This window comes from Phallusia mammillata, chromosome 4, assembly GCF_965637545.1.
Source record: "Phallusia mammillata chromosome 4, kaPhaMamm4.hap1.1, whole genome shotgun sequence".
Lineage (NCBI taxonomy): Eukaryota > Metazoa > Chordata > Ascidiacea > Phlebobranchia > Ascidiidae > Phallusia > Phallusia mammillata.
The window spans coordinates 17,519,353-17,543,641 of record NC_137255.1 but is presented as its reverse complement, the minus strand read 5'-3'; the positions used below and the strand labels follow the sequence as shown (position 1 = coordinate 17,543,641).

General features: G+C 37.4%; 3 protein-coding genes across 5 annotated transcripts; 1 reads left to right on the top strand and 2 right to left on the bottom strand.

The window, feature by feature from the left end:
• Positions 1-5: 5 nt before the first annotated feature.
• LOC145223558 (uncharacterized) lies at positions 6-6,908 on the bottom strand. Its single transcript, XM_080089963.1, has 15 exons — positions 6,898-6,908; positions 6,607-6,784; positions 6,040-6,244; positions 5,425-5,640; positions 4,797-5,012; positions 4,405-4,524; positions 4,057-4,199; positions 3,553-3,734; positions 3,207-3,337; positions 2,850-3,009; positions 2,336-2,535; positions 1,818-1,916; positions 1,469-1,633; positions 1,156-1,323; positions 6-578 (listed from the first exon to the last, which is right to left on the bottom strand). Exons 1-15 carry the CDS (start codon positions 6,906-6,908, stop codon positions 553-555), a joined length of 2,220 nt encoding a protein of 739 aa, XP_079946089.1. The 3' UTR covers positions 6-552.
• Positions 6,909-10,211: 3,303 nt separating this feature from the next.
• LOC145224444 (serine/threonine-protein phosphatase 2A 55 kDa regulatory subunit B delta isoform-like) lies at positions 10,212-18,898 on the top strand. 3 transcript variants are annotated; one of them, XM_080090932.1, is made up of 10 exons: positions 10,212-10,490; positions 11,355-11,444; positions 11,999-12,096; positions 12,644-12,809; positions 13,186-13,473; positions 14,302-14,466; positions 15,145-15,314; positions 16,822-16,913; positions 17,097-17,220; positions 17,345-18,898. In XM_080090932.1, exons 1-10 carry the CDS (start codon positions 10,376-10,378, stop codon positions 17,513-17,515), a joined length of 1,479 nt encoding a protein of 492 aa, XP_079947058.1. In that variant the 5' UTR covers positions 10,212-10,375; the 3' UTR covers positions 17,516-18,898. The 3 variants fall into 3 exon arrangements, with proteins under 3 accessions (XP_079947058.1, XP_079947060.1, XP_079947059.1); XM_080090934.1 differs by having other exon boundaries at positions 10,213-10,382; XM_080090933.1 differs by lacking the exon at positions 10,212-10,490 and adding an exon at positions 10,834-10,952.
• A 609-nt stretch (positions 18,899-19,507) lies between these two features.
• LOC145224443 (wolframin-like) lies at positions 19,508-24,001 on the bottom strand. The gene is made up of 7 exons (XM_080090931.1): positions 23,552-24,001; positions 23,392-23,461; positions 23,075-23,261; positions 22,160-22,400; positions 20,863-21,899; positions 20,562-20,798; positions 19,508-20,462 (listed from the first exon to the last, which is right to left on the bottom strand). Exons 1-7 carry the CDS (start codon positions 23,658-23,660, stop codon positions 20,247-20,249), a joined length of 2,097 nt encoding a protein of 698 aa, XP_079947057.1. The 5' UTR covers positions 23,661-24,001; the 3' UTR covers positions 19,508-20,246.
• Between the last annotated feature and the right edge of the window lie 288 nt (positions 24,002-24,289).

Genomic DNA, 24,289 nt, shown 5'->3' with positions numbered 1-24,289 from the left:
TTGTTTTAAAGATTTTTTAATATCATATTAAATTTTGGTAATTAAGGGTGTTTTTTAAATCATATTTTACATCTAATACAAATCCTAATGCAGAAAGTTAATAAGTATTTCGTATTTCACAGTGGGCAGTAGGCTCACACTGTATTAAGATTGTTGGGCAGAAAGTGCAAGTGCAAAGGCTGTATTAGAGACAAATCAGCTAAAGTTGGGAAAATCGGAAAGTTACAAGAGATTTTATAAGAAATTAGGTAAACTTAAAAACAACGGTTACATATAAGTTATCTTAATTTGTAGATTATAATTTAAACTATAAAGTTACAAATCATGAGAGTATAGTTATTGTGTGAGCGGTCTTTTTTCAATAGCTAAAACTCAACAGGAATCTTGCACTAAAAAACGAATTATTGAAATTAAATATTCTATGATTTCAAAGTGATTTCTTTTGTAACATCCTGAAGAATCTACACATTAAGTAATTGATATATAGTTCAACACTACAGAATAATCTAACTTCCTAAAGAAGAATTGCACGTGGTTTCCACTACAAGTTTGTTACTCCTCCCACGGTTTCTTCAAATCTACAAATAAAAACACAATGATACGGTCAATGCAGATAGTTTTTAAATTTTCTCCCGTAGTATCCACTTCCACGCTCATTTTGTAAACAAGGAACACAAAGAAAATGGTCCCGAACCAAACTCGACTCTAAAATGAAACTGTGTGTGAGACAGTACCCAATTAAACCCATTTTGATTAATTTTAGTGTCAAACCCGAACCCAAATCCGCGATCCACCACCTGATTAACAACTTTGCGCTTACATTTCCAAAATATTCTAATGTAGTATACCACCTTAGTGAGTGCCGTCCGCCAAGTTTCCACAACGCCAATGAATACGCGCTTTGGCTCAGGTGGGGAAGTCCTACTCTAATATACAGGTCAGGTAGAACACAAGAGGGCACTTAAAAGATTTGTATGAAGCGAAATCCTTCCAAGAAATCACGACTGAGGTATGTGAAAAACTGAGGGCATGCCAACCCGATTGAAACATAATCCAAAATCGCATTTTCTAACCACATAATCTATTGGCATTATCTTTCACTTACCAATATACAAATGCAATATCTCGATTATTTGAAAAAATCGTTTTACTTACAGCACATGAACGGCAATCCACACTGGGTGCACCGGTTCGGTGCAGTTTTACCACATGCACATCCCCGGTTTCTGCAGCAAGCACATCCGTAGTTGTTATCCGAATCCAAGCAGGGACAACCGGATTCAGTCAACGTCCATGCATCGATTCCCATTCTGTTTTCAGCGTCTGCGAAAGTAATTATTTTAAAACAAAATTAAAATTGCCCTGGTTAAATACCTAAAGCTACAAGCATAAAAAACTAAACTTATCTTTGGTCAAACCATTACCATTAAAAAGGGTAACGTCCGATTTTGTAAAACAAATTGCTCACCATACTCCTCAGTACATGTGTGTCCATACCCACATTGTACACATTGATTTGAACGCGCCGAGTCGCACTGACATCCTCCAAGCACACAGCACGCGCAGTCGAATCTTGTGTTGTCGAAATAACACTGACAACCAGTCGTGTTGCGGGTCCAGTGATTGACTTTTGCTGGAATTAACATGACAAAATTCATGCCACCACAACTGATTGATAGCTTTAACAAATTTCCAGGTATTGCATTACTTATAGACACTGTACGCATGTATCGTTGAGGACAAGAAACTTTGGATTGGAGATTAACCCTTTAGATAGCTGTTAAAAACAATGGTTCACAAAATGACTGCAGACGTACCTTCCCATCCGCAGCGTTTGCCTCTCCATCCATCTGTGCAGTTGCATGTATTTGGCGCTGTACATAGTCCTCCATTTTCACACGGTGGGTCACAAACAGCTGAAACAAGTAAAACTTCATTTAGGCTACTGCTTTACATAAAGATGTGTAAAATCTTGTTGACAAGTGCAAGCAATATTTATGGCACAGGAGTCACAGGAGCAAGCTATGACAGCTAGCACTATCACAGGAGCAAGCTAGGACAGTTACAGATGTTATACCAAATTAATATAGTCCCGGCATATTGTGATTTAAACATGAGTGTGCGGTGTGCATATAGGTTTTAAAGTAAATTTTTTTTCACGGTTGTTCGAACCCAGGACAATCCCGGGGATGAATCCTGATCAAGGTTTTTATGTCTGTATGTGGGGATATTTGTATTGGTTACAAACCGCTCTGTAATGCCACCAAACGGATGGTAAAAAGTACATCATTTTAAAAATTAATCAATGAAAGGACTGAAACAAAGCATGACTTACGGGAACAAGTTTTGCCATCAAGTTCCATGTAATAGTTTTCCGGGCAGAAGCATGAGTAGGAGCCGAGTGTGTTCGCGCAGTAATCGCAACCGTGTTCTCCAGCTGCACACTCGTCGTGATCCGAGCAAGAAAATCCGTTGGTATCGAGCATATAGCCAGTCTCACAAGTACACACGTAACTCCCTTCCGTGTTTTCGCATCTGTAACATAATATAATCAAACTTGAGACCAAATGTTATGAAAAAAATCACAACACTACGAAAACAGCACGAAAAAGGAAAAAAATACAAAATCAAACAAAATGTTATCAGTTGACGATCCAAAATAATCCAAAACCCAGTGTATAAACCTAGGCCAAACAGAATCAACCGTTGCATACAGTATTTTCACGGAATATATGTTTCACCAACTGTTTATGGTATCCTCAGTTCCTGGGGGCGAATACAACACCACAGTAATTGTTGTTTAAATGAACTGTAAACAATACTATAAATTTCACAAAATGCCTTTTTACCCGGATTGGCATTTATTGCTGACTTCGCATTCATTGATGTCCACACACTCGTGGCTGTTTATCAGTTCGTAACCCACTTGACACGAACAAAGGAAACCTCCATCCACATTGTTGCAAATATGGCTGCATGTGTTGGTGCCATCTTCACACTCATTCACATCTGATAAAGAGCGATACATAAACAAAATTAGGCAATAAATTTACGTAGTAGATTTTTGGACACATTAGCACAATTTGCAATTTTTATTAGAACGAAACCAGTTTACAAAGTGAAAAAGAAGAGGTCAAAAGTATATTGTTAACTAATGCATTGCTACACAAAGCAAGATTTTTGTGCACCGAATAAGACGTCGTTACCTTCGTTGCAGGAATTGCCTGTCCAACCGTTACTACATTTGCACATTCCAGGCGCCACACATATTCCATCGTTTGCACAGGACGGCTGGCAAACTGCTTGGCAACCTTCCTCTGTTTGTGCAAATCCAGAGCTGCAAAAAATTATTTCTAATGTTCAATATTTGCCCCAACGAAAAAAAAAAGAAAAATGACTTTGCCGGCACAAACTGGGCTTTACACATACGTCAAATTTATTAATCTCAGAACTCGCAAATGGACGAAATTTAATAATTACAACATCTGCTAAACAACTATTTCACTAAAAATGATACATGTTGCCCACACACAATTTATTCTTGTTACTTACAAACATTTGCATTGGTGTCCACCGACAGTATTTACACACTCCTGCGGGCAGTCGTTCAGGTTCTTATCAGCACATTCGTCAACGTCCGGACATGATGTGCCGTCGGACCCCAAGCGGTACCCGTTATTACATGTACAAGTATACCACGAGTATGTATTGACACAACCTTGTTCGCATGCGTGCTGCAACGTTATAAGTATTCCATGAAAAATGTCTAAAGCTTAAAAAATACACAGACTCAAACACCTTTCCGTGAGCTTAATGTTTTGCGGTCAAACGCTGTTGCATTTGCAATTTATGAGAAATTTAAGTGAAATTTGTCTGATAAGCAGTCTTCAGACATTGGTCGTTCATTAAAAAAACTGCCAAACAGGTAAAACACAACTATTTTTGAGCAACAATTATTCGCTAATTATGACTAAAAGCAATGTTTATCGCATGTTTTTGCTTTTTTCAAACCCACCGACGCCAAAACGGCGAACATTCACTTCTTTTTTATCTTACCTGGTTCAAGGTGCACTCGTCAATATCAGAACAGTCAAGACCGTTTGCGTCCAAAACGAATCCCGGTTCACACGAGCAATTGAAAGAACCCGGAATGTTGGAACACCCCTGTTGGCATGGTGATGACGAACATTCGTCGATGTCTAGGTATTAAACACATCTGATATTTAATTGTTTGTTTTAATCCATTATTGTCTTATTTATTTTTTTATTTTAATTCATTCTTCTTATTTTAATTATTTCTTGTGTATTTTAATTCCTTCATACAGCAAAAATTTTAGGAAGCAAAAATGGATTTTTTGCCGTCGTGTTTTCTGCTTTATAAGTTGCTTTGAACAACTTTCATACCTTCGCATGTTTTTCCATCTGGACCGATGACGAATCCGTCCGGGCAAATACAGCGATATGATCCGGCAGTATTTTCGCAAAACTCACATCCGTGACCGTCATCTGAACATTCGTCGTGGTCTGTAAAAAAAATAGTAAAAACGAAAAACAGAGTAAAAAAATTATAAACCTAATGTCTATTTGCGTAATGAATATATTTTTTGAAAAGTTTCGTAAATAATTTAATAAAACTCGCCGTAAAAAGCGACATTTGATTTTTAAAATGTTCACCAAATACTCAAGCCCATCAGTGAACAACTATGTTCAAACTATTTTGTGCAAATGTTAATGTCCATTCACAGGTGATAACAGCGGCTGATAAAACAACAGCAATAAATAGCTGATGTTTATACCTGAGCAGGATTGCCCGTTCTCGGACAATAAATACCCGGTGTGGCAATCGCATTCGAAAGATCCTGGTGAGTTAATGCAGATGTGGTCGCATCCGCCATTTTCCGACGCGCACTCGTTCACATCAGAGTCACAAGCATCACCCTCCCACCCGGATGTGCAGATACAAATGTCCGGCTGAACACACTCCCCCTGAACGCATCCGGCCCCACACAAAGCTGAGAACAAACAAAGTTGTATAGGTGAGAAAATATGTGTGATCAATCAACACTGGTGGTGATGAAAACGTGCGAAAAATGGCTCAAAGCCGTCGTTGGGAAATTTAAGCTATGGGGATTTAGGAGATTTTGTTCGGTTTCAAGTCCGGTTTCATTTGACAATGGAGATCAAAAAAGTTTTGGCAGTAAAATTATGGAACTGTCTTAATGTGGTAAACTTGAAGGCAATAGATTTTCTTGTTTGCAAAGCTATAAATACAGTTATGATGAATTACCTTAATGAGGTATAGCCTTCAAGTTTGGTTGCCCAGAGTTCAAAAAAAGTTCTAAATAACTGGTATGGCAACAATGACTAGCTGGTATGGATTTAAAAGCTGATGCAAGTCATCTAAACATCAAAAACATTACTTACGAGTTTCGCAGCTGTGTCCGCTCCAGCCTTCCGCACACGAACAAATTCCAGGTGATTCGCAATATCCCCCGTTTCCACATCCCTGGGGACACATTGCGTCACAAGTTGTGTTGTCGTCTTCACTGACTTTGTAACCAAGGTGGCACGTACACTGGTAGCCATTTACAAGGTCGATACAGTTCTGCTGGCACGGATTACTGGCACAGTCGTCGACATCTGCGAAGTATGTGAATGAAAATTTCTCTTTTTTTTAGCTTAACGCACGATCAAAGCTCGGATGGCTTATTGCCTTAAACCAGGGGTCGGCAACCTTTTTTGTACCGCGAAACGTTTTTGAAATCAAAATTTTTTCGCGGACCGGCCTTTAAAACTACAAATAATCAACAATGACAACGGATAAATTAATTTATAATCCCCTGGATCCATGGGCAAAATGTTTTAAAGCATTTAACGTGAAAAACTATACGGCCTGGTAACGAACTCCTCTGGCGATTGCAGACCACTGCCTAAACGAAAGCGGAAAGGTGTACACGCTAACTTAAAGGATGCGATGTGTTTTTTGGTCCATGTTAAGCTGTTTCGAAAAACAAAATCGCTAATTTCCAGAGATGCTACCTCGGCAAGTCCGAGCATCTTCTGTTAGTGTGTATCCATCGTAGCATCCGCATATGTACGAGCCTCTGTGATTTTGACACTTTTGCTGGCAACCGTGGAACGATGTTTTACATTCGTCGTGGTCGGAACAAGTCAGTCCGTTTCCATCTAGCACGAATCCGGTGTGACACGTACAACGAAAGCTACCTCTCGTGTTTCTGCACACCTGTTTGGAATAGTTACTATTATGGTATCTTGCGTGGTTGCCATTCCTACAAATATTTTTAGCGCTGCTTGTTGCAAAACTCTATACGATTGGTTTTGTTTAACTTTGCTGTAAATGTTGTAATTAAAAAAATCTCTTGAAGTGACCAAGCAACTTTGTTTACACTTAGTTGTTTACGCTAAATTCCTCAAACGCAAAAGCGAGATTAAATGTTTTTTCCTAAACTAAACTGATTCGTTGTCAATAATTAAATTGGAGACACCAATGCCCGAACAATAACAAAATGCGAACAAGGGTGTTAACCGTTTCACACTTGGCGTGTACAAAAACATGTCCGATTAAGTTCAAGTACCGAGGCATACCTGTGCACATCCACCATTCCTAGTTGCACATTCGTTTCTATCAGATGCACATGTTTTTCCTATGTAGCCAGTCGGGCAGTTGCATGTATCTGGTCGGACGCATCTTCCACCGTTCAAGCAAGGTTGTTTACAAATTGCTGCAAATACATGCGTTGAATTGCGGACAATGTCCGTTGGTCTTTAAAAGAGTAAAAAAAGTAAATCAATGGGACGCGCATTTAGGCATACGAACAGGTGTTTTAGAGCATACGCTTTAATTGATGAAGTTAGAAAAAAATAATCTTTGATTACCCAGTGGACATTGACTGCCAATTTGACGCCATCCAGGGCAGCAGTAATACTGTGTTACATACACAGTTTTGGTTTGTTTTTTGTAAGCAATACGATATTGTGTGCGATATCTTTTACACCTGAAACGATAAATGATAATGAAATCGGATGTTCCTTTACAATTCAATTGCAAAATCCATATCTTACCTAAATCTCTGCTTCCAGTCCCAACATCGTTCATAGAATACACGTACGTATGCTTGTCGATAGGGAGCGTTGTACGACTGAAGATATGGCACAGTCCGGCGGCATACATTTGCCCTGAAAATAAGTACGAAATAGTGTCCGACCATATTTACAATTATCTTGGCACAAGGTAACTTTAAAGTTTGAAAACGTTTCTGCCCATTCTTCTTAAATTCTTATCTGAGGTTGAAATTCTACTACGCATTTCTATCTGATCAAAAAAGTGTGATGTTGGGACGATTAAGAAATTTGGTTAAATGGTAGTAACCGCGTTTTTGTCCAACACGCAAGCTTGTTTTGCGGATTCGATCTAACGATTACGGTTTAAGATGGAATATATTGTGAAATAATCGACTTGACCACCGATAACATACATGATCCTCATTGTCAAAGTGCCCGAGTGAAATAAAAAAAATGGCAAAATTCGGTTGTGCAACAATCTCCAACTTACGACAGCTAAATAGAACCCGGATATTTGCGTTCGAATTCATTCTCGCGCGTCAAACGCTTTGTCAATGTGATAGCGGTCTCCATTCAATGATTATTCGTAAGGCATTCGACGTGGAAAGATTGTTAATGCCAGCGACAGGCTGAATAAATTTTGCGGCTGGCAAAATAAATTTAGGCGGAATACACGGGATTGGTTTACGCCAACAAGCTCTATAAAGTGCGTCGTATCCACATCAATACTTCGAAACGGCGAAAGACCTTTATTAAAACCCGATAAATGGAGTTAGATGAAAGAGAAGTGTCAGATTTACATTAGTCCACACTTTCTGTATACATTTAACATAACGACCAATGTTTTTTTAAGGTGTTTTGCGATTTCCCAAAATAAAAAAAAATTCTCCAGCGGTTTCCCAAAATTTGGACTTGCAACTACAACTACAGTTTTTGGTATTTAAATGAAACACTTGCGGTCTCTTAAAACTACTTAGCGGTCACCCAAACCAAACCTGAAAAAAAACCTGATAACGACTCACATTTTTTGCAAATGCAACAATGCAAATATTTGTTTTTAGACTAAAACAAACCTAATAATTACATTACAATGTATAACAAGGTTCTCAACCTCGTTATGTCTTGTTTACCACTTGACCACTAAAATTTAACTTTATCCTCTGTTTGACAAGTCAATGCCACAAAATAAAAGCGTGCTTAGGAACACACAACACTTGCATCACACGAATCTATGGACTCAATGCCGTTTTTTTCCCAAGATGTTCGCAGTGTTTGAAAAGAAAAAACATAAGCCAACGCGACAAAGAAAGCGTGCCGTCGGTTTGTATTTTTTTTTATATAATAAGTGTTTTTCAAATAACATGATTTTTTAAACAATTGTACCAAGATTATAACAAATTCGTAAGTCGATCACTTACCCGTTGGACCTGAGACCAGAACCTTGAACCAAAGTAAATGTTGCAAGAACCACAACCAACGAAAGAAGAGCCAAGTATTTCGCCATCTTTTCCTGCAAAAATCAGTTGTACTTAACCTTACCAAAATTTTTTAGCTGAATGGATTCACAACTATAAATTCAGTACTTATAAGCACTCCTAAGTTTTTCGCCTTTCTCGGCACGCTGTTCTTTTGTCTTGCCCGAACAACGTCAGTTAGGTCGTTTCTACATTCATTCGCTGGCTGGCGAACAATTGCAAAACAAACACACCTATTTGTCAAATTGACAAATAAAATCTAGCTGATTTGTCTACATTTTTTTACCCCAGGCGAATCTACCATATTTTATGTCCTGTGTGAAAAGTTAAGTTTGGAGTCCAGAGACATTCCGCTTTTGTTGTGTATTTACAGTGCTCACGTCGCCTTTTCAAAATTGATTGTAATCTCTTTGATCAATTGCATAAAATGGAAAGCAAACTTTCAACATATGTCTAAACTTTTATCTTTCACTTTTATATAGTGTAGCCTATAATTTTTCTTGACGTCGAATACGAAGCCCCCTGGAAACATTTAGAAAAAAATGCGTTGTCCTTAATGGAACTAGAGTCATGGGTTCGAGGCAACTTGCCAACTTCCTCGAAACAATGTGCAACAATTAAATTATCCCCTTACAAACGGCAAGGAAGATAATCACAGACATCAGAAGTAAGTAGTTCAATCACCTAAAACGCACAGTAGAGCACTGTGGGCCTCAAAATCTGTCACACTTAGGTCAAAAACATTTTATTTAAAGCCTCTTATAAATGCAGGAATACTTGATTATTCCGATTTACTTAATTCTGAGGGGGAATATTATAAGTACGACCAATTGGCAGATAAATACAAATACACACCGAATAACAATGACTTTAAAATTTTCATTAAAATGGCTGCCGCCCTGCTGCCTTGCCTCCCGAATGGGACAATACTGACGACCTTTCCAAAAACAACTTAAACTTAATTAATGAATGCCTAGAAATGGTTCAGGAGTATAAGTATGGAGGAACTTTGCCCATGCTGTGCACGTTTATTTCATTTTTTAAGTCGGTTAAAACCTCAGAATATGGAAGTGCACTGAAGAATAATGAACTTGCGACCCTTAAGGTAAAGTGGGCGGGCCTTTAGCCCATCTTGTCGCTTTTTGATTGGGTCTATTTTTATTCTCGTTCGTCTTTCCGTTTTTGTGTCTTATACGTATATATTTCAATAAAATATTGAAAAAAGCCTATAATTTTGGTATGTTGGTTTGCGCAGTAAATATTTATTTAAAGCAATGCCCCAAATACTGATAGGATGGTGAGAACACTAAATAATGAACAATTTATACATTGGACCATATGTGGAGCATGTTATGGTTCTAAAAGTTGTTTAAAAATACTTTGGGCAAGACCGAACCATAACAACAACAAGTTTCAAACATCGATCCGAAACCACTCGACACCAAACTATATTTGCCTATGCTACGTGAAACGATATTTTACTTAAAAAATTACATTAAAAACAAACTTGTGAGACACTCGTGTGCCACCCAAAACATTTATTATGCCTGATTGTTTCGTGTTTCATGATTCCGACTCAAAAAAATGCACAAACGAACAAAAGTGGAAAACGATTTCTATGTAAAAACTCATCGGAACGCTAGCGGCCGGATACGCCGAAGTCGCCCATAGGTGTTGCCGCGTTCTAAAATGTTTTGAGGCAATTAAGATGAGATTTGCAAGCGTAATCTGGACTTATCCGAAGGAATCGGGGAAAAATCATTCATCATAGAGCACATGTGAGGTCTGTGAAGTCGTCCGGAATTTGTGAGATCATCATGGCTGGTATGCAATCAATAGTACAATGTTATTCCTCTAAAATATTGACTCCCCTTTGGAGTTGGACGAGTAATAATCCAGAAGTACCTGTAGTTGAAAAAAAGTTGAAAACAGGTATTTACAAAATATGCAAGCAGCCATATGTTAAGCACTTAGTTCGCTGCTTGTATCAAGACCTTGTTCTGTATGGTTTGAGACCCACTAAATGTAAACATAATAATTTTCACTGAATTAGTAGTAGTAATACCTTTTACTTTTTTGTTCATTACAAACGTAATGGTTTTGTTAATTCAATGTTGTACTACACAACAACACATACACACTATACAAAGACAAGTATTATTAACATCATAATAAGACATGCAAAGTAATATGAAAGCATACCATTGTTAGTTCACAGCAGGGCAGTCTGATAAACAAAACTTAATAAACATTTTTGTGTTGTTTTTCAAGACAATGGGTTGTGATGATATATGTTGTTGCTCTGTGTTCATACAGTTTTCAAGCATATTAAATACCCAGCAAAAACAATAAATGAATAAAAACATCAGTAAATGGCACCTGCGTTAAAACAAGGTTTGGACAATTGTGCTTGTACAAATAGTTTAGTACTAAAAATAATAACAGTTTTGTTGTGGTATATATGCTGACTTGGAATATTCAGTTTTTGTACAATGTAAACAAGAACAAGTGTAAAAACTATGAAACTAAAACACCAGAGTTAAAGTTTTTTTGTCAAATTACAAGTGTTGTGAAAATACATATATTGACCAGTGTTTATTTGATGTGTATCATAAAGTCACATATGCATGTAAGGAATTGTATAGAATGTGATTGGCACTAGTTTTATCGTAAACACTTTTATAACACAGTTTAATTGTGTGTTTCACAGCCTTTCATAGATTTAAAATGCCATTTATAGAATCCCTTCTTGTCATTTCTTCTAATAATCCATAATTTCTGTGCACTTGTTTGCAGCTGGCAGTGGTTCATCAGCAGCTGGTAATGATGAATTACAATGGCATTTCTCTCAGGTTAAGGGAACAATGGATGATGAGGTTTCTGAACGTAAGTTTTTTTGCTTATCTTTTTGCTATTTACTTTAATGTTTTTGTGTAATTTGCAAGTGATATATAAAATTGTTTGAATTTGTTTGTTGTAAAAGAATACTTAAACTAGCAGCAATGTATAGTTACATGGTTCTGGGACATTAGCATAAATTAGTATCGTTGCAAAACACAGAACAAAGTATGAGCTTTTCAGGTCATATATGCTATTTAGCAACCAACCATAAAGTTAGTGTTAAGGACATTTTTAGAACAACAATCATTTTTGTATGGGGGTTTGTTACACTAAAACCATAAAACCAGGACTTTAGAATGTATTTGCCTAAACTTTTTGTCAAGTAGTTGGGAATACAGACCTAAAATAATCTAACACTTTGTTAACATTAAGATCAGCATTAGTTCTTAATTTGTACAAGACTAATATTATGTGTGGTACTGAGTATTCAACCACAGTGTGTACATTTTATATTTATTTACACATAAGTGTTTAATCACTGCAATCTATTGTCAAACATTTTTGACATTGAATGTCAATTTTGCAATTGATTTTCACAGCTGATATCATTTCTACTGTGGAATTTAATCACGATGGGGAATTATTAGCAACTGGTGACAAGGGTGGCAGAGTTGTTATCTTCCAACGTGAACCTGCTGTAAGTTTCTGATGTTTTAGTGTCTAGATCAGGGGTGGGCAACCTGCGGCCCTTCATTAAAGGTTGTGCGGCCCGCAGAGACGCTTTAATTTCAAAAGTACTGGCAAACAAGTCCAATTATTAAATATTTTTGAGCTGATTAGTGCCCCTGATGCTAGTTTTCTGTGATCTGGCAAAATATGGCTAGAATCAAATAGGAATTATATATATATACTTGTAGTTAAGCATATTTGGTAAGAAACAAAGCAAAATCACTTTGTGTTATGCACATGTGCGACCCGCAATTAAAATTTTGACATTTATAATTGGCCCTATGTAGTTACTGCACAGTAACAAAGGTTGCCCACCCCTGGTCTAGATAAACCTGCCAAGATATTAGCATTGTGATTTTAAGTCTAATTATTATTCTTATGCTATATTAGATTTGTTGAAACTTACTTTGCATTATGATCCTTACTTGTTTCATAGGTGACAAAAATGTATGTCACTGAGGTACAGTCTTAAAATCTTTAGTGTGCTTGTGCTAAATAAATTTATCTCTTTTTAGAACAAAGCTAATGAAGGTCGTAGCAGTGAGTACAACGTGTATAGCACGTTTCAGAGTCACGAGCCTGAATTTGATTATCTTAAAAGTCTGGAAATTGAGGAGAAAATCAATAAAATTCGTTGGCTACCCCGAAGAAATCAAGCTCACTTCCTACTTTCGACAAATGGTAGGAAATTTGTTCACAATATTCTTTAAGTATTCTTGTTTTCACTGTAATCACCGTCAACAATATGAAATAATGTCATTTGGATTTTAAAAGATCTTATACTAAAAATAAATTTAAATGCTGTGATAAATTAGCACTGAAACTGAATCAGTAGATAATGTTTTTATTGGAAAACCTGTTTTTAAATTTAGAGTTATCTTAAAAAGCAGTGATTGTTGATAAGTATGCTGCCTGTCAGAGGGTCAGATACTGCTCATTGGATTAATTCTAATTTTAGCATTGTGCAAGTGATCATGTTCTAGCAGTTTCCTTTTTTCTGATGTATATATATAGGATAATAATCATGCCCAGAGTCAAAAACCATTTATGCTTGCAGACAAGACCATTAAGTTGTGGAAGGTGTCAGAACGGGAAAAACAAGCAGTTGGGTTCAACTTCCGTGAGGAGGAGGACCAACCACGAAGGTTTCGGCCTCAGAGACTTGTTGTCCCTCATTATGAGCCAATGGAATTAATGATTGAGGCGTCGCCCAAGAAGGTGTTTGCCAATGCACACATGTACCACATCAACTCAATTTCTGTCAACAGTGATGACCAGACATACTTGTCTGCTGATGATCTTCGAATCAACTTGTGGCATTTGGAGATTACAGATCGGAGCTTTAGTGAGTCTTTGTAAAAAATAAACATTTATATACTTGCTAGTTTAGTGCTTTTCTGCATCAGTACTGCTAGCAGTCAATTCAGGCAAGATATTTTTGGTAACCAACAACAGGGGTTGCATTCTGGCCCACCAAGCTCTTCTGGATTATGAAACAAAGGATAAAACGTATGCTGTGCAGAAATCATATGTTAACAAATGTATATTACAACCCTTTTCTTTAATGTTAAACCTCAATCTAACTTGATTTTTAATACCTTGACCCAAATACTTTAAAAAATTAGGAACGTGGCATGCCTAAAAAACTTTTTTGTACCCCTTGGTCAAGAAGATTTTTAAATAGTCACTTTTTACATGTAAGAGGTATATAAAATGTGCATATAATTTGTGGTGCTGTAATTTGTTTGTGCCAATACGCCAAATGTGTACTAAATAATGTTTTACTTTTTGTGCAAGAAAGCCGCTTGTTACAGCATTTGGTTAAGATCAGGAATGTCTGCTTGTGTCTTTACACTAACATTATAAATTATGCATTTTGAACAAATCACTATTTCTTAATTAAATTTTCCAAATGTAGTCAAATGGGGTGAAGTTTGAAACAAGTGTTTTTTACCCCACTTCACTATAATTTGTTGGATCTCCACAGAATGGGATGCAAACTTAACCCACAAAAAATAACCCCCCCAAATGTCAGCTAGTGACCTTTGTTTTGTTTATTATAGGGGAGGAACATAATTATCCAGTGTGTGCATAAGACTTATTTACCAACCACATAAGATGACTCTAAATAGGAATGTGATTTCACACCCCTTAACAATGAAGAATTTTTCAGATATTGTTGACATCAAACCAGAAAATATGGAAAATCTGACAGAGGTGATTACTGCTGCGGAATATCACCCTCATGAATGTCATACTTTTGTCTACAGCAGCAGCAAGGGAACCATTCGACTGTGTGATATGAGAGAGTCTGCACTCTGTGACCAACATGCTAAAAGTAAGATTCCAGCAAACAGTTTTGTTCTGTATTGTTACAGAAATGGTCTGCATGAACACTTCATGGCTGATTCCAGTTATGAATTTATGTTTGTGTTTACTGCGTACTGGTCAATCTGGCGATCCTCAGCTGCGAAGCTGACATGTGCAGCATACAAGGCAGGCAACGGTGCTTGTAATTCGACTATCATTGAGCTCACTGCTGAGCCTGTGTAGCTCAGTTGGTAGAGTGTGAGTCCCAGGAAGGTTACTGTTGTGGATTAAAATTAAAATTTGGAAATTTAGATTTTTTAGCCTAAACCTTACCATAGGCGAATGCTTGGTGACCGGCTGATCGGTACAACACCTTCACACTATATGATATGTGTATGAGTGTGCCATGATTGCTGGACTGCATGACTGCTGCGGGGCTGATCCCAGTTATGAATTTATGTTTATCTTAACGGCTTGGAAGTGGTTTTGGGGTTGGCTGATATTTGGTGGACTTAGCTGTTTTTGGAATGTTAGTTACTTTTTAAAAGAGATTTTTTGTCCCAGTGAGTAGGAGCTGTTAAGACAAAAAATGCCTAGAATACTTAATTAACATTTTTTGTACCTTTTAGTTTATTGACAGTTTTTAAAAATACTAACACATAATTGTACAGTAAAAAACATTTAATGAGGTTATTTTGTTTTGCAGTATTTGAAGAACCAGAGGATCCAAACAGTCGCTCCTTCTTTTCTGAGATCATTTCCTCAATAAGTGATGTGAAATTTAGCAACAGCGGGCGTTACATGATTACTAGAGATTATCTTTCTGTGAAAGTGTGGGACCTGAACATGGAAAATAAACCAGTTGAATCGTTTCAGGTGGGCATGTGTTTAACACCAAACTTGTACTTTCTGTTAGTGTTTTGAAAGCAAAGACTGCTTGTAGGAAAAAATGTTGAAAGATTAAAAAAAACACTAAACAAGTGTTCATCAAATATAGTTTATCAAACTTCTTGTTTTTTTTTAAATTAATATATATGTCATAGGCATAGGCGTCGATTTTTTAGCATAAATTTTCATTTGTGGGGTGGCAAAATTTGCTTAGGTGGTTCCTGGCGTGATCAAACCACACTACGATACACATTAAGTGTAGATGGCATTTCGCGGATGCGCAATCTTGCTTAACTTGGACGTAACACCTCTGAAAGTCACGTCACAAATCGTCTATCTAGTTGTTGAATTATGATGTCACAATGCGTTACGGATGTAATCACAGCAGCATACTGGTAGTAGTGGCAGGAAAAGTGTATCCCGTGCTGGGTAGCGTTGTTTATTCATAAGAAGTGTGGTTAAAAGGTAACATAACGCAAAAAACGCAACATGGCTTGTCAATCTGTAAATTATGTTAATTAATTTTACATGTTTAATTTTGCAAAAGTATCGAATCGGCTTTGCAGTTTCGACACGAAATTTGCGCACATGGGTGGCCGTTGCAATTATATTTCCCGCACATGGACAAGGAACACTCCATTTAACAATATAATTCCCAACTGCCAATTAACGTCCAGAACACATAAACGTGAAAATTGCCATTGTCATAAGTCTTGTTATCAAACTTGCTCTGGAGGAGCAAACTTGAAATCACTGAAGCGAGTAGCGCAAAATGGGTTTTTCCCATGCGTTGTTTAAAAACAAAAGAAATTTTGCTCTTGCTCGAAATATACCGACCATTAGAAAGAGCGCATGTGAATGGAAGAAACGCACATCTGTAATGCACGATTATAAATACGGCCAGGCAATTTCTGGGGTGGCAGCATAGCTATTTTATAATGGCTGCCACCCCAGAGATTTTTAGTGGGGAGGCCGCCACCCCTGCCACCCCGGGAATCGACGCCTATGGTCATAGGCAGTGTGGTCCAATATTTTTGCTGCAGGTCATTAAAAATATTATCCTACTCTGCAGGCCAGTGCCTAATAACTAGAGATGAGATTTACCAAAATTGAGACATTTATTACACACAACAATGCCTAGGAAATCTGACAGCATTTTGTTGTTTAATCCTCCCATGTTAGGACACTAAAGACAAAAATTATTGTTGTCAAACAAGAATTATTAAAATGTTTGCCTTTTGTGTACCCGCATTAAGACCACACTGCCATAGGGTACTACAAACATTCTTTAAAAATAGTTTTAAAAAAACTGTGTCACTCACACCTAATGTCACAGACTATTAGGCCAGAAGAACAAGTACATATGAACCGTTAAAAATCTTTTCATAAACTGGTGTCTCTCAAACTTCTTGGGTTCTCAAGTAATATTTGCTAAGAACCTTAAGAAGTCTTAAGTCAGGCACCACTATGAGTAAGGTTTATTCTGTGATTGCAGGTTCATGAATACCTTCGTAGCAAGTTGTGTTCCTTGTATGAAAACGACTGCATATTTGACAAGTTTGAGTGTTGTTGGAATGGCACTGACAGGTGTGACCAATATGTTATTTGCTTATTCTAGTTTTGCACATGTGTGGTGGCCTAATCTTTCTGCAAGGTTAATCATTAAATTTTATGCAGTACATTTGAAGTTTGCAATATTTAGAAAAAGTACCTACGGGAAATTCTCGTTAAAAGTTTTCACTGGACTCTGATACTATGTTTTGTCTGCAGTGCAATAATGACAGGCTCATACAACAATTTTTTCCGCATCTTTGACTGCAACTCCAAGCGAGATGTTACCTTAGAAGCATCGCGGGAAAACAGCCGACCACGGGCACTTCTTAAACCCAAGAAAGTAAGTGACTGATGATGGTAGTTTGTCCTGTATGATACACATCTTTCTCAGTGTCATTTGGCATATATGCATACCTATGATGTGTTAAAGCTTAAAACATGTTTTTCTATCAATTTACATTAAGGTGAACCAAGGGGGAAAGCGGAAAAAAGATGAAGTAAGCGTGGACAGTCTGGACTTTAATAGGAAAATTCTGCACACAGCCTGGCACCCCAAGGACCGCATCATCGCTGTGGCTGCCACAAACAATTTGTATATTTTCGACAGCAACAACGCGGCCATGCACATGACATAACTTGTTTTGCCCACATCTATATTACTACACTTTATTATTACGGCTGCTGGATCGACTAAAAAACACCCGTGCACCTCAAATTTCCTGTTTCCACTTCCAGCATAATGAAGGTTTTCATAGAGTTTCTACACCATGAAAATTTCGATGTGGTTTTGACCTTTTTTCCTTTAAAAGTGAAGTTCGAGTTTTCCCCCCATAGAGTTCATTTGCACACTGTCTTCAATCACCAAGCCGACGCCCAACCATTGATGTGTGTTTGCGTTCGTTGATAAGCAGTAATTCTAACCCGTTTCAGTGGTACTAAGTATGTTGCGTGCTTTGCAATAACGAAAAGGCACATTTCAAAGCCCTAGCATTTAATTATCACAAAAGCAGCAGTTTATGAAGCAACTTTGACACAAAATAGTTATGTCGTATTCGCAGCCTGTTAGCAACAAAATTTTCCCTTTGCCGCTGCTTGGTCATAACAGATTCGCCTAACTTTACGTGGTGCTGAACCTACGTTCGCCACTCCACGCGGCAATGTACCATCACAATATCTCGTTCTGTTTTTGAGTTCTGTGCTGTGCCCCTACTTACCCAAGGAGGAAACAAGTTCAACTCCGTGCTGTGCTTTTGTTTAGTTTCTATATATCGTCGTGTGCGAGAATTTGTGTTATTATTGCTTACAGTGCATAATTTTATGTGGTTGTCCCGACGAACGACGCGTTCCTGTTTAGCCAATGAAGGTATTTGCGCGTCTTTATATAGAGTATTATCGACATGCGTGATTGCATGTACGGCAACGGCCCTAATTCGTCACCTATAATTGCCAAGTGATGATTGACTGCCTCGGGCACGAACGCAAAGGAGCCTGCGGTCCTACCTCCCTAGTTGTGGTAAATGGCGCACTGTCTGTCGCCTGCTTCATTGAACTGCTTGATGTAGAAGTTTTGCATTCGGATATATGGTCATATATACCAGTAAAATTTTGTCCACTTTGAGATATACTTTTTGAGCCAAACCGAACTTTTTGTCCTTAATGTACCCCTGCTTTTGTTTGACATTTCGATTCCGAAAGCTCATCTTTTACTCCAGCATTCCCTCTCGCAGATGCCTGACGCCAAATGGCCATCACCACTGTAGCACCGCCATTGCTCGCAAACATCTGCCAGTCAAAATCATATTCCCTATTTCAATTGATCGCGCAGACTGCCCTTAGCCGACTTATCGGCCTTGACAATTGTTTTGTTCGATGCATGCGGAGTAACGCTTTCGATTTTTAGCGTGTTGATCCGTTGGCGAAACAAAGCAACTGTTAAAAGTGATTCGAACTCTCGTGCGTCCTTACTCTTGGAGATGTTGTTATCGTTGCTCTCAAATACAGTAACTGAACCCACGTGACTTGCTCTTGCTTGTGTTTATCAGGTTACTTTTCAGAATTGTGGGTGGCTTAAATTTGTATCAGGCAAATATTTGGGCTGTTTCTTCTCATGTCAATAGACGCAAACAATGTGCACCTGGAAACGGTTTACATTTGGGCGGCATAAAAGTGCACCACACGTTTTGATAGCCGAGATGTCCCAACCCAAACGTCTTGTGCAAGTATCTGGTTTTCGCTAAGTCTTCACTTTTGTAGCGTACAGCTATGCGCAAGGACAGACACAACAACTAGTAATGTACCAAATCGGCTAAATTAGGCTCTGACCGAAACCGAATATTCGGCATTATTGCCAAATCAATCAAAACATTGACCGCACGCAAAGTGGCTGTTGCTATTATCTACAAATAAACTGCATTTTTATAAATGTTGACCCGCATTTGGCTATTTCAGTTTTGATATTGGGTCCTGGTGCGGCGCATCGGCTGCACTCCTCTCTCTTGGGGCCTTAGTCGAAGAGCCCTTTGCGACATTCAATTCACAAGCAAGGTCACGCATACTTATTGTGGTCATGCTTAACAGAGCGCCTTAGTATGTCTCGGCAAACTGGCTGAATAATACCTACACGCAAAAAAGCTTTCGCAATAAATATATTAATAGGAAGGCAACAAAGTCTTATTCGTGGTATTTCTAGGTGTGCACACAAATGCCGGTAAAGTTGTGTAAAGTTAAAGTAAAGTTAAAGTGCCAATATCTGCCTTGAAACCCAATGCGTTTCAGAGGACTTTTAGTTCAGTTTTTGTTCAACCGCAAAAAAGCATTTATTCATTCAAAACAACAATTAAACATATTTTTTTGTTCAAACTAATAATCCAAGTAGAACAGCATTTAGAACAACTCAACACACTACTGCAAAAATCATGCAAACATCCTGGGCATAACAGTATTCAAACAAGTATGTAAATTATACACAAATAAATGTGTTAAGAGTGGTATTTGTGCATATAACTGTATGTGTGTTTCACATTTATATGTTACCTAAATCTATAACCAATACAAAGCCATATATATCGTCTGTAACATCACTTCATACAATCATTGTATATATGTTCGAAAATACATACTTTAGTTCCTTGACAATGTTCTACTTCTACATCATACGTGCAAAGGCAAGAAAAAAATCAACCAAAAAATAGGAACATAATCAGGCATGGCAAGTGCAAAGTAATGTACCATGGTTAGAACAGTTGTATCACAGAAGGGAAGCAAAACATAATCTGTAATGTACAATGATTAAAAAAGTGGCAAAATGTGCATACAAGGCCCCTTGTGCAATGCATATGTGTAAATATTGTAAATAACTGCTACAAATCAAACTGCAATGATTACAGGTGAAAAAACAAAGCGGAAAAGAACTTTCCAAGCATCATCAATGAGAGACAACACGCTTTGCTCTTTTTCTGTCATGCTGATCACATCCAAAGAATCTTTGGAGTTTAAACTGTTAAGTGCAACGTGTCGGGTGTCAGCATTTAGAATGCCACTGAAAATGACTTCTTCCCCAATTGACAGCTTGGAAAGCTTGGCCTGAAAAAAATTAAAAAACGTGATAAATGCAAGCAGGTCATGACTTTAAGAAACAAAATCAACAATATTTTTTATCAACAATAACTGTTATCCTGTTACCTGATAAGAATGGCCAGCATCTAACTGAAGTGAAAAGGTTTCGCTTTCTCCACACTGGACAGTCACAACAAACTTATAACGGTTGTACTTTTGTAGGTGACATGGCCTTTGACTAACTTTAGCCATGGCACACAAAAGCGTATTATCATCATCACATTCTTCTGGGTAGCGTTCACCATACATGCAAGCCAACCCATTGGCAGCAAAAGTAGGTAGAACATTAGCCACTGATTCAACCTGCAATGAATAAACTCTTAGTTGTTTTGATGTAGCCTTTTACATTTTATTAAATCATGCTTGCCTTGTTTTCTATGGAGAGAATTTTTATGTCCTTGACAATTCCACTCCAGTTGGTTATATGGTGTCCATTTAGTTCATGGCAGAGTTTTTGCTGCTGAAGTTTGTCATTGCTTTTTATCATGTTTGAAAGACACACTGCACCATATTCTTGCTCTTGGAGAGTAGACTCTTTAATCTGCAGACCTAAAGGTCGCAAAGTCACATAAGCAGCAAGCCCAAACACCAAAACGAGAATATACAGCAGCAATTTAAGAGAAGGGCCAAGATTGAGGCCTTGGAGTTTTTGAGTAAAGTTGACATTGTTTTTTGACATTTTTATCAAAAAACCTGAGGCAACCAATAGAAGTATAGTTACAGCTAAGAAGGTGACATTAAGGCTGGCTATTGTTCGAATCAAAGCAGCCAAGAAGACTAATGCTGCTACCGGTACAGACACAATTGTGACAAAAAAGAGAGCAATGCTTTGTCCTAAACCAGACCATGAGCTTTGGCTAAAAAAGTAAGCAAAGAAATCCCACCACATGGCAGTTACCAAAAGTGGTACACAATATTGTATAAAGGCAACTTTGTGGCATCTGTATTTTTTCTGGAAAGGCATTTTCAGAAGCATTGCAATTGAAACAAGTCGAAGGGCTCCACTTAAGCTTACATTGATCAGAAAACCATTTATTCCTGGCACTGGAATTTGGAACAAGGCAAATTTGTCAAAATTTTCTGATGTTCGGTCCCATTCACCAAGAAACGTTGACATTATAAAACTGCCAAGCCCAAGGCAATATAACTTGTCATCAAGTCGGTTCATTGACCAAACACAAGTTACAAAAAAGCCTAAAGAAAGCAAAGCTAAAGGAGCTTTGGAGACAAGAGAAATTTCAACCGAAAATGTCATGACCAGAATAACAATAGCTGGTGGAAGTGCTAATATAGGAGAAATGTGATTTTTGAAATAATTATCCTCAGCTTTTTCAACATCCATAGATGCATCAATAGACAAAAGCAAGTCCGACCAGGCAAGAAACTCTTTAAATCGCCTTTGACCTAAATAAAAACAAATACTTTATTATTAAAAAAAAATGGTAAAAAAACTGATGTGCAAAATCAAGATGAGTTATAAAATCAAAGGAAGATATAAATAGTTTTTCAACACATCTTACTTAATGTGCACAGCATGTACCAGATTATACCAAATTGCAACTCTGTAATCATGAGATTACAAACTCAAGTTAGGGATATATATATATCTTGCATTTAACAAGCTTATAACCAATTTAGGTGATATTGCAAAAATCAGTTTGTACCTCTAAGTATCCGAAATGATGACACAATAATCACCAGCATAGATGAAAGTGACAATAGCAATGGTATGAAGACCATTAGGAAGGAAGCATTCAGGACATAGGAGTACAACAAAAATAGAGCCAGTGTGTAGATTTGGTTGGCGGGAATCAATGATAAAAACCAACTGTACCCCATTTTTGTGACATACTTCAAAACATAGTTGTGAGCTTGGCTGAGTACTTGGACTTGGAAGTTCACGGCCTAAAAAATATTTTGTCAGCATTGAAATATGCAGTAAGAATGTTGGTAAGGTTTAGCAGAGGAGTAATGTTGTAGTTTTTAATGTTTATGGCAGTATAGCTTATCATTTTAAAATAGTGTTTTAAAAAGTGTTGTAAGAAATTTGGTTGAGCAAAATTCAGAAATGCAAGTAACCAAATGAAAAGAATACTGTTTAACTGAAATTTAGGTGTCCAATAACAAAAATTGATGTTGCTGTTTTAAAGAAATGCCATTTGGAGACAAATATGCATATAATTTTATGAGAAAACCATTCCACAGATGAAAGGTATGAGGCAGAAGGCAACTACATTTTTTAGTCCTGGTGTGACTGTTAATGTTACCAAGTTGAATACCCAAAGCCTAATGCCTCATGAACAAGACAGGTTTTTTTAAGGTTTGGTTTGGGTGACCGCTAAGTAGTTTTAGGAGACCGCAAGTGTTTCATTTAAATACCAAAAAATAGCCATATTTCAAATTTTGGGAAATGCTAGAGAAATTTACCGTTTTGGTCCCCCAAAACACCATAAAAAAAACACTGAACAAGCATATGGCCAACGTTATTTAAAAATATACACAATTATGCAGGTAATAATAAAGTTGTCAAAACAATAGGTCATACCTTTTTGACATATTCTTTTTGATATTTTACATACCTTTTTAATATATCCTAAATTCTCACTATTGTTGAAAAGGGCAATGTTGATTTTGTCATCATCATCGTCATCATCACTTTCCTCACACTCAACAATATGTTTTCTGTACCTTGGTACATGTCCTTGCATGAAGCGCTTGTTTAACACTTCAATGTCCTTTTCAGTAAATTCTTTGTGTCCTTTGGCCCTACAAACACAAACTTTCATTTACCACATTTGCACTTTTCATGTACTGAAGTTCCCATAATATAAACTTACAAACAAAAAAATTGGTTAAAATGTTGTTGTTTTTGTAAAATAACAGTTTACTGACTTACTCTTGCAACTTTTTGATGGTTTTCTGAACATGGAGATTGTTTGTAGCAGAAACCTTTATCAATGTTTTGTCTGTAATGTTCACAAACAAAATTTGAAATAGTTTACGTCTTGTGTCTGATATGTTACTTGCAAAATGTATAGTTTTAGCTGCCAAAATACCTTTGGGAGACTGGAGAATTTTCAATAAAGATGCAACAGTGTCCACATTCTCCGCTGCTTCCTTCCATCTTTCCTTTGCTTGAACTTCCGAGTTTAAATCTTCAGACATACTTTTGTTATTTACACATACAAACTGGTGAAACAAAGCAAAGGTGTATGTCGCCGCGATATATACTGTTAATGCTATACTAGAAACTCTTTAAGCTTGCTCCTTTATCATGATTTATGTTGACATCATTCGTTTAATGACTGTCGTGCAAAGCGTAGTGTTGTTGTGTTAAACGTCTCATATAACATGAAGCAACGCATCGGCGGTGATTCAAGCAACGGCATCAGTGGTATTTTCTCAAATTCTCAATATTTTTCGCTCTGCTGTTAAATGTTTTGATGAAAGTTGGGAAATCCCCTTTGAATGGTCATGGTCGGTCAAAGGTCATGCACTCGTAATTCGACACGTATGACGGTGGAGCTACTAACGAAAGAACTCACAGTAGCCGGTAGATAATAACATTTATATCAACTTAAAAAACTAGCCCTTTATGTTAAATCCAGTCCCCAACCCTATCCCTGTCTCCATGTTATTGTAAATAACTGCCCTCTTTACGCCCTTTATCGGTATTTAGTCAACCTGATCTGCTGTGAGGTAATAGCTGCACGCAAACATGACGCAACAAAAATTAGTTGTGATGCACGTTTGTTCGTATACGTCACTTTTTTGTTTTCATTTACTGTTAAATG

What these genes read in the sequence shown, in the direction of transcription:
- LOC145223558 (XM_080089963.1), bottom strand. An exon ending in AGATGCTCGGACTTGCCGAG is followed by an intron (nt 5,641 to 6,039) that starts GTAGCATCTCTG and finishes CATACTTCGCAG; the next exon opens with ATGTCGACGACTGTGCCAGT. An exon ending in AGGCAATTCCTGCAACGAAG is followed by an intron (nt 3,010 to 3,206) that starts GTAACGACGTCT and finishes GCTCTTTATCAG; the next exon opens with ATGTGAATGAGTGTGAAGAT.
- LOC145224444 (XM_080090932.1), top strand. Translation starts at nt 10,376, where the DNA reads ATGGCTGGTATGCAATCAATAGTACAATGTTATTCCTCTAAAATATTG. An exon ending in TGTTGGAATGGCACTGACAG is followed by an intron (nt 16,914 to 17,096) that starts GTGTGACCAATA and finishes TTTTGTCTGCAG; the next exon opens with TGCAATAATGACAGGCTCAT. An exon ending in CACTTCTTAAACCCAAGAAA is followed by an intron (nt 17,221 to 17,344) that starts GTAAGTGACTGA and finishes ATTTACATTAAG; the next exon opens with GTGAACCAAGGGGGAAAGCG.
- LOC145224443 (XM_080090931.1), bottom strand. Translation starts at nt 23,660, where the DNA reads ATGTCTGAAGATTTAAACTCGGAAGTTCAAGCAAAGGAAAGATGGAAG. An exon ending in ATCATTTCGGATACTTAGAG is followed by an intron (nt 21,900 to 22,159) that starts GTACAAACTGAT and finishes GTTTTTATTTAG; the next exon opens with GTCAAAGGCGATTTAAAGAG. An exon ending in TTCTCTCCATAGAAAACAAG is followed by an intron (nt 20,799 to 20,862) that starts GCAAGCATGATT and finishes TATTCATTGCAG; the next exon opens with GTTGAATCAGTGGCTAATGT.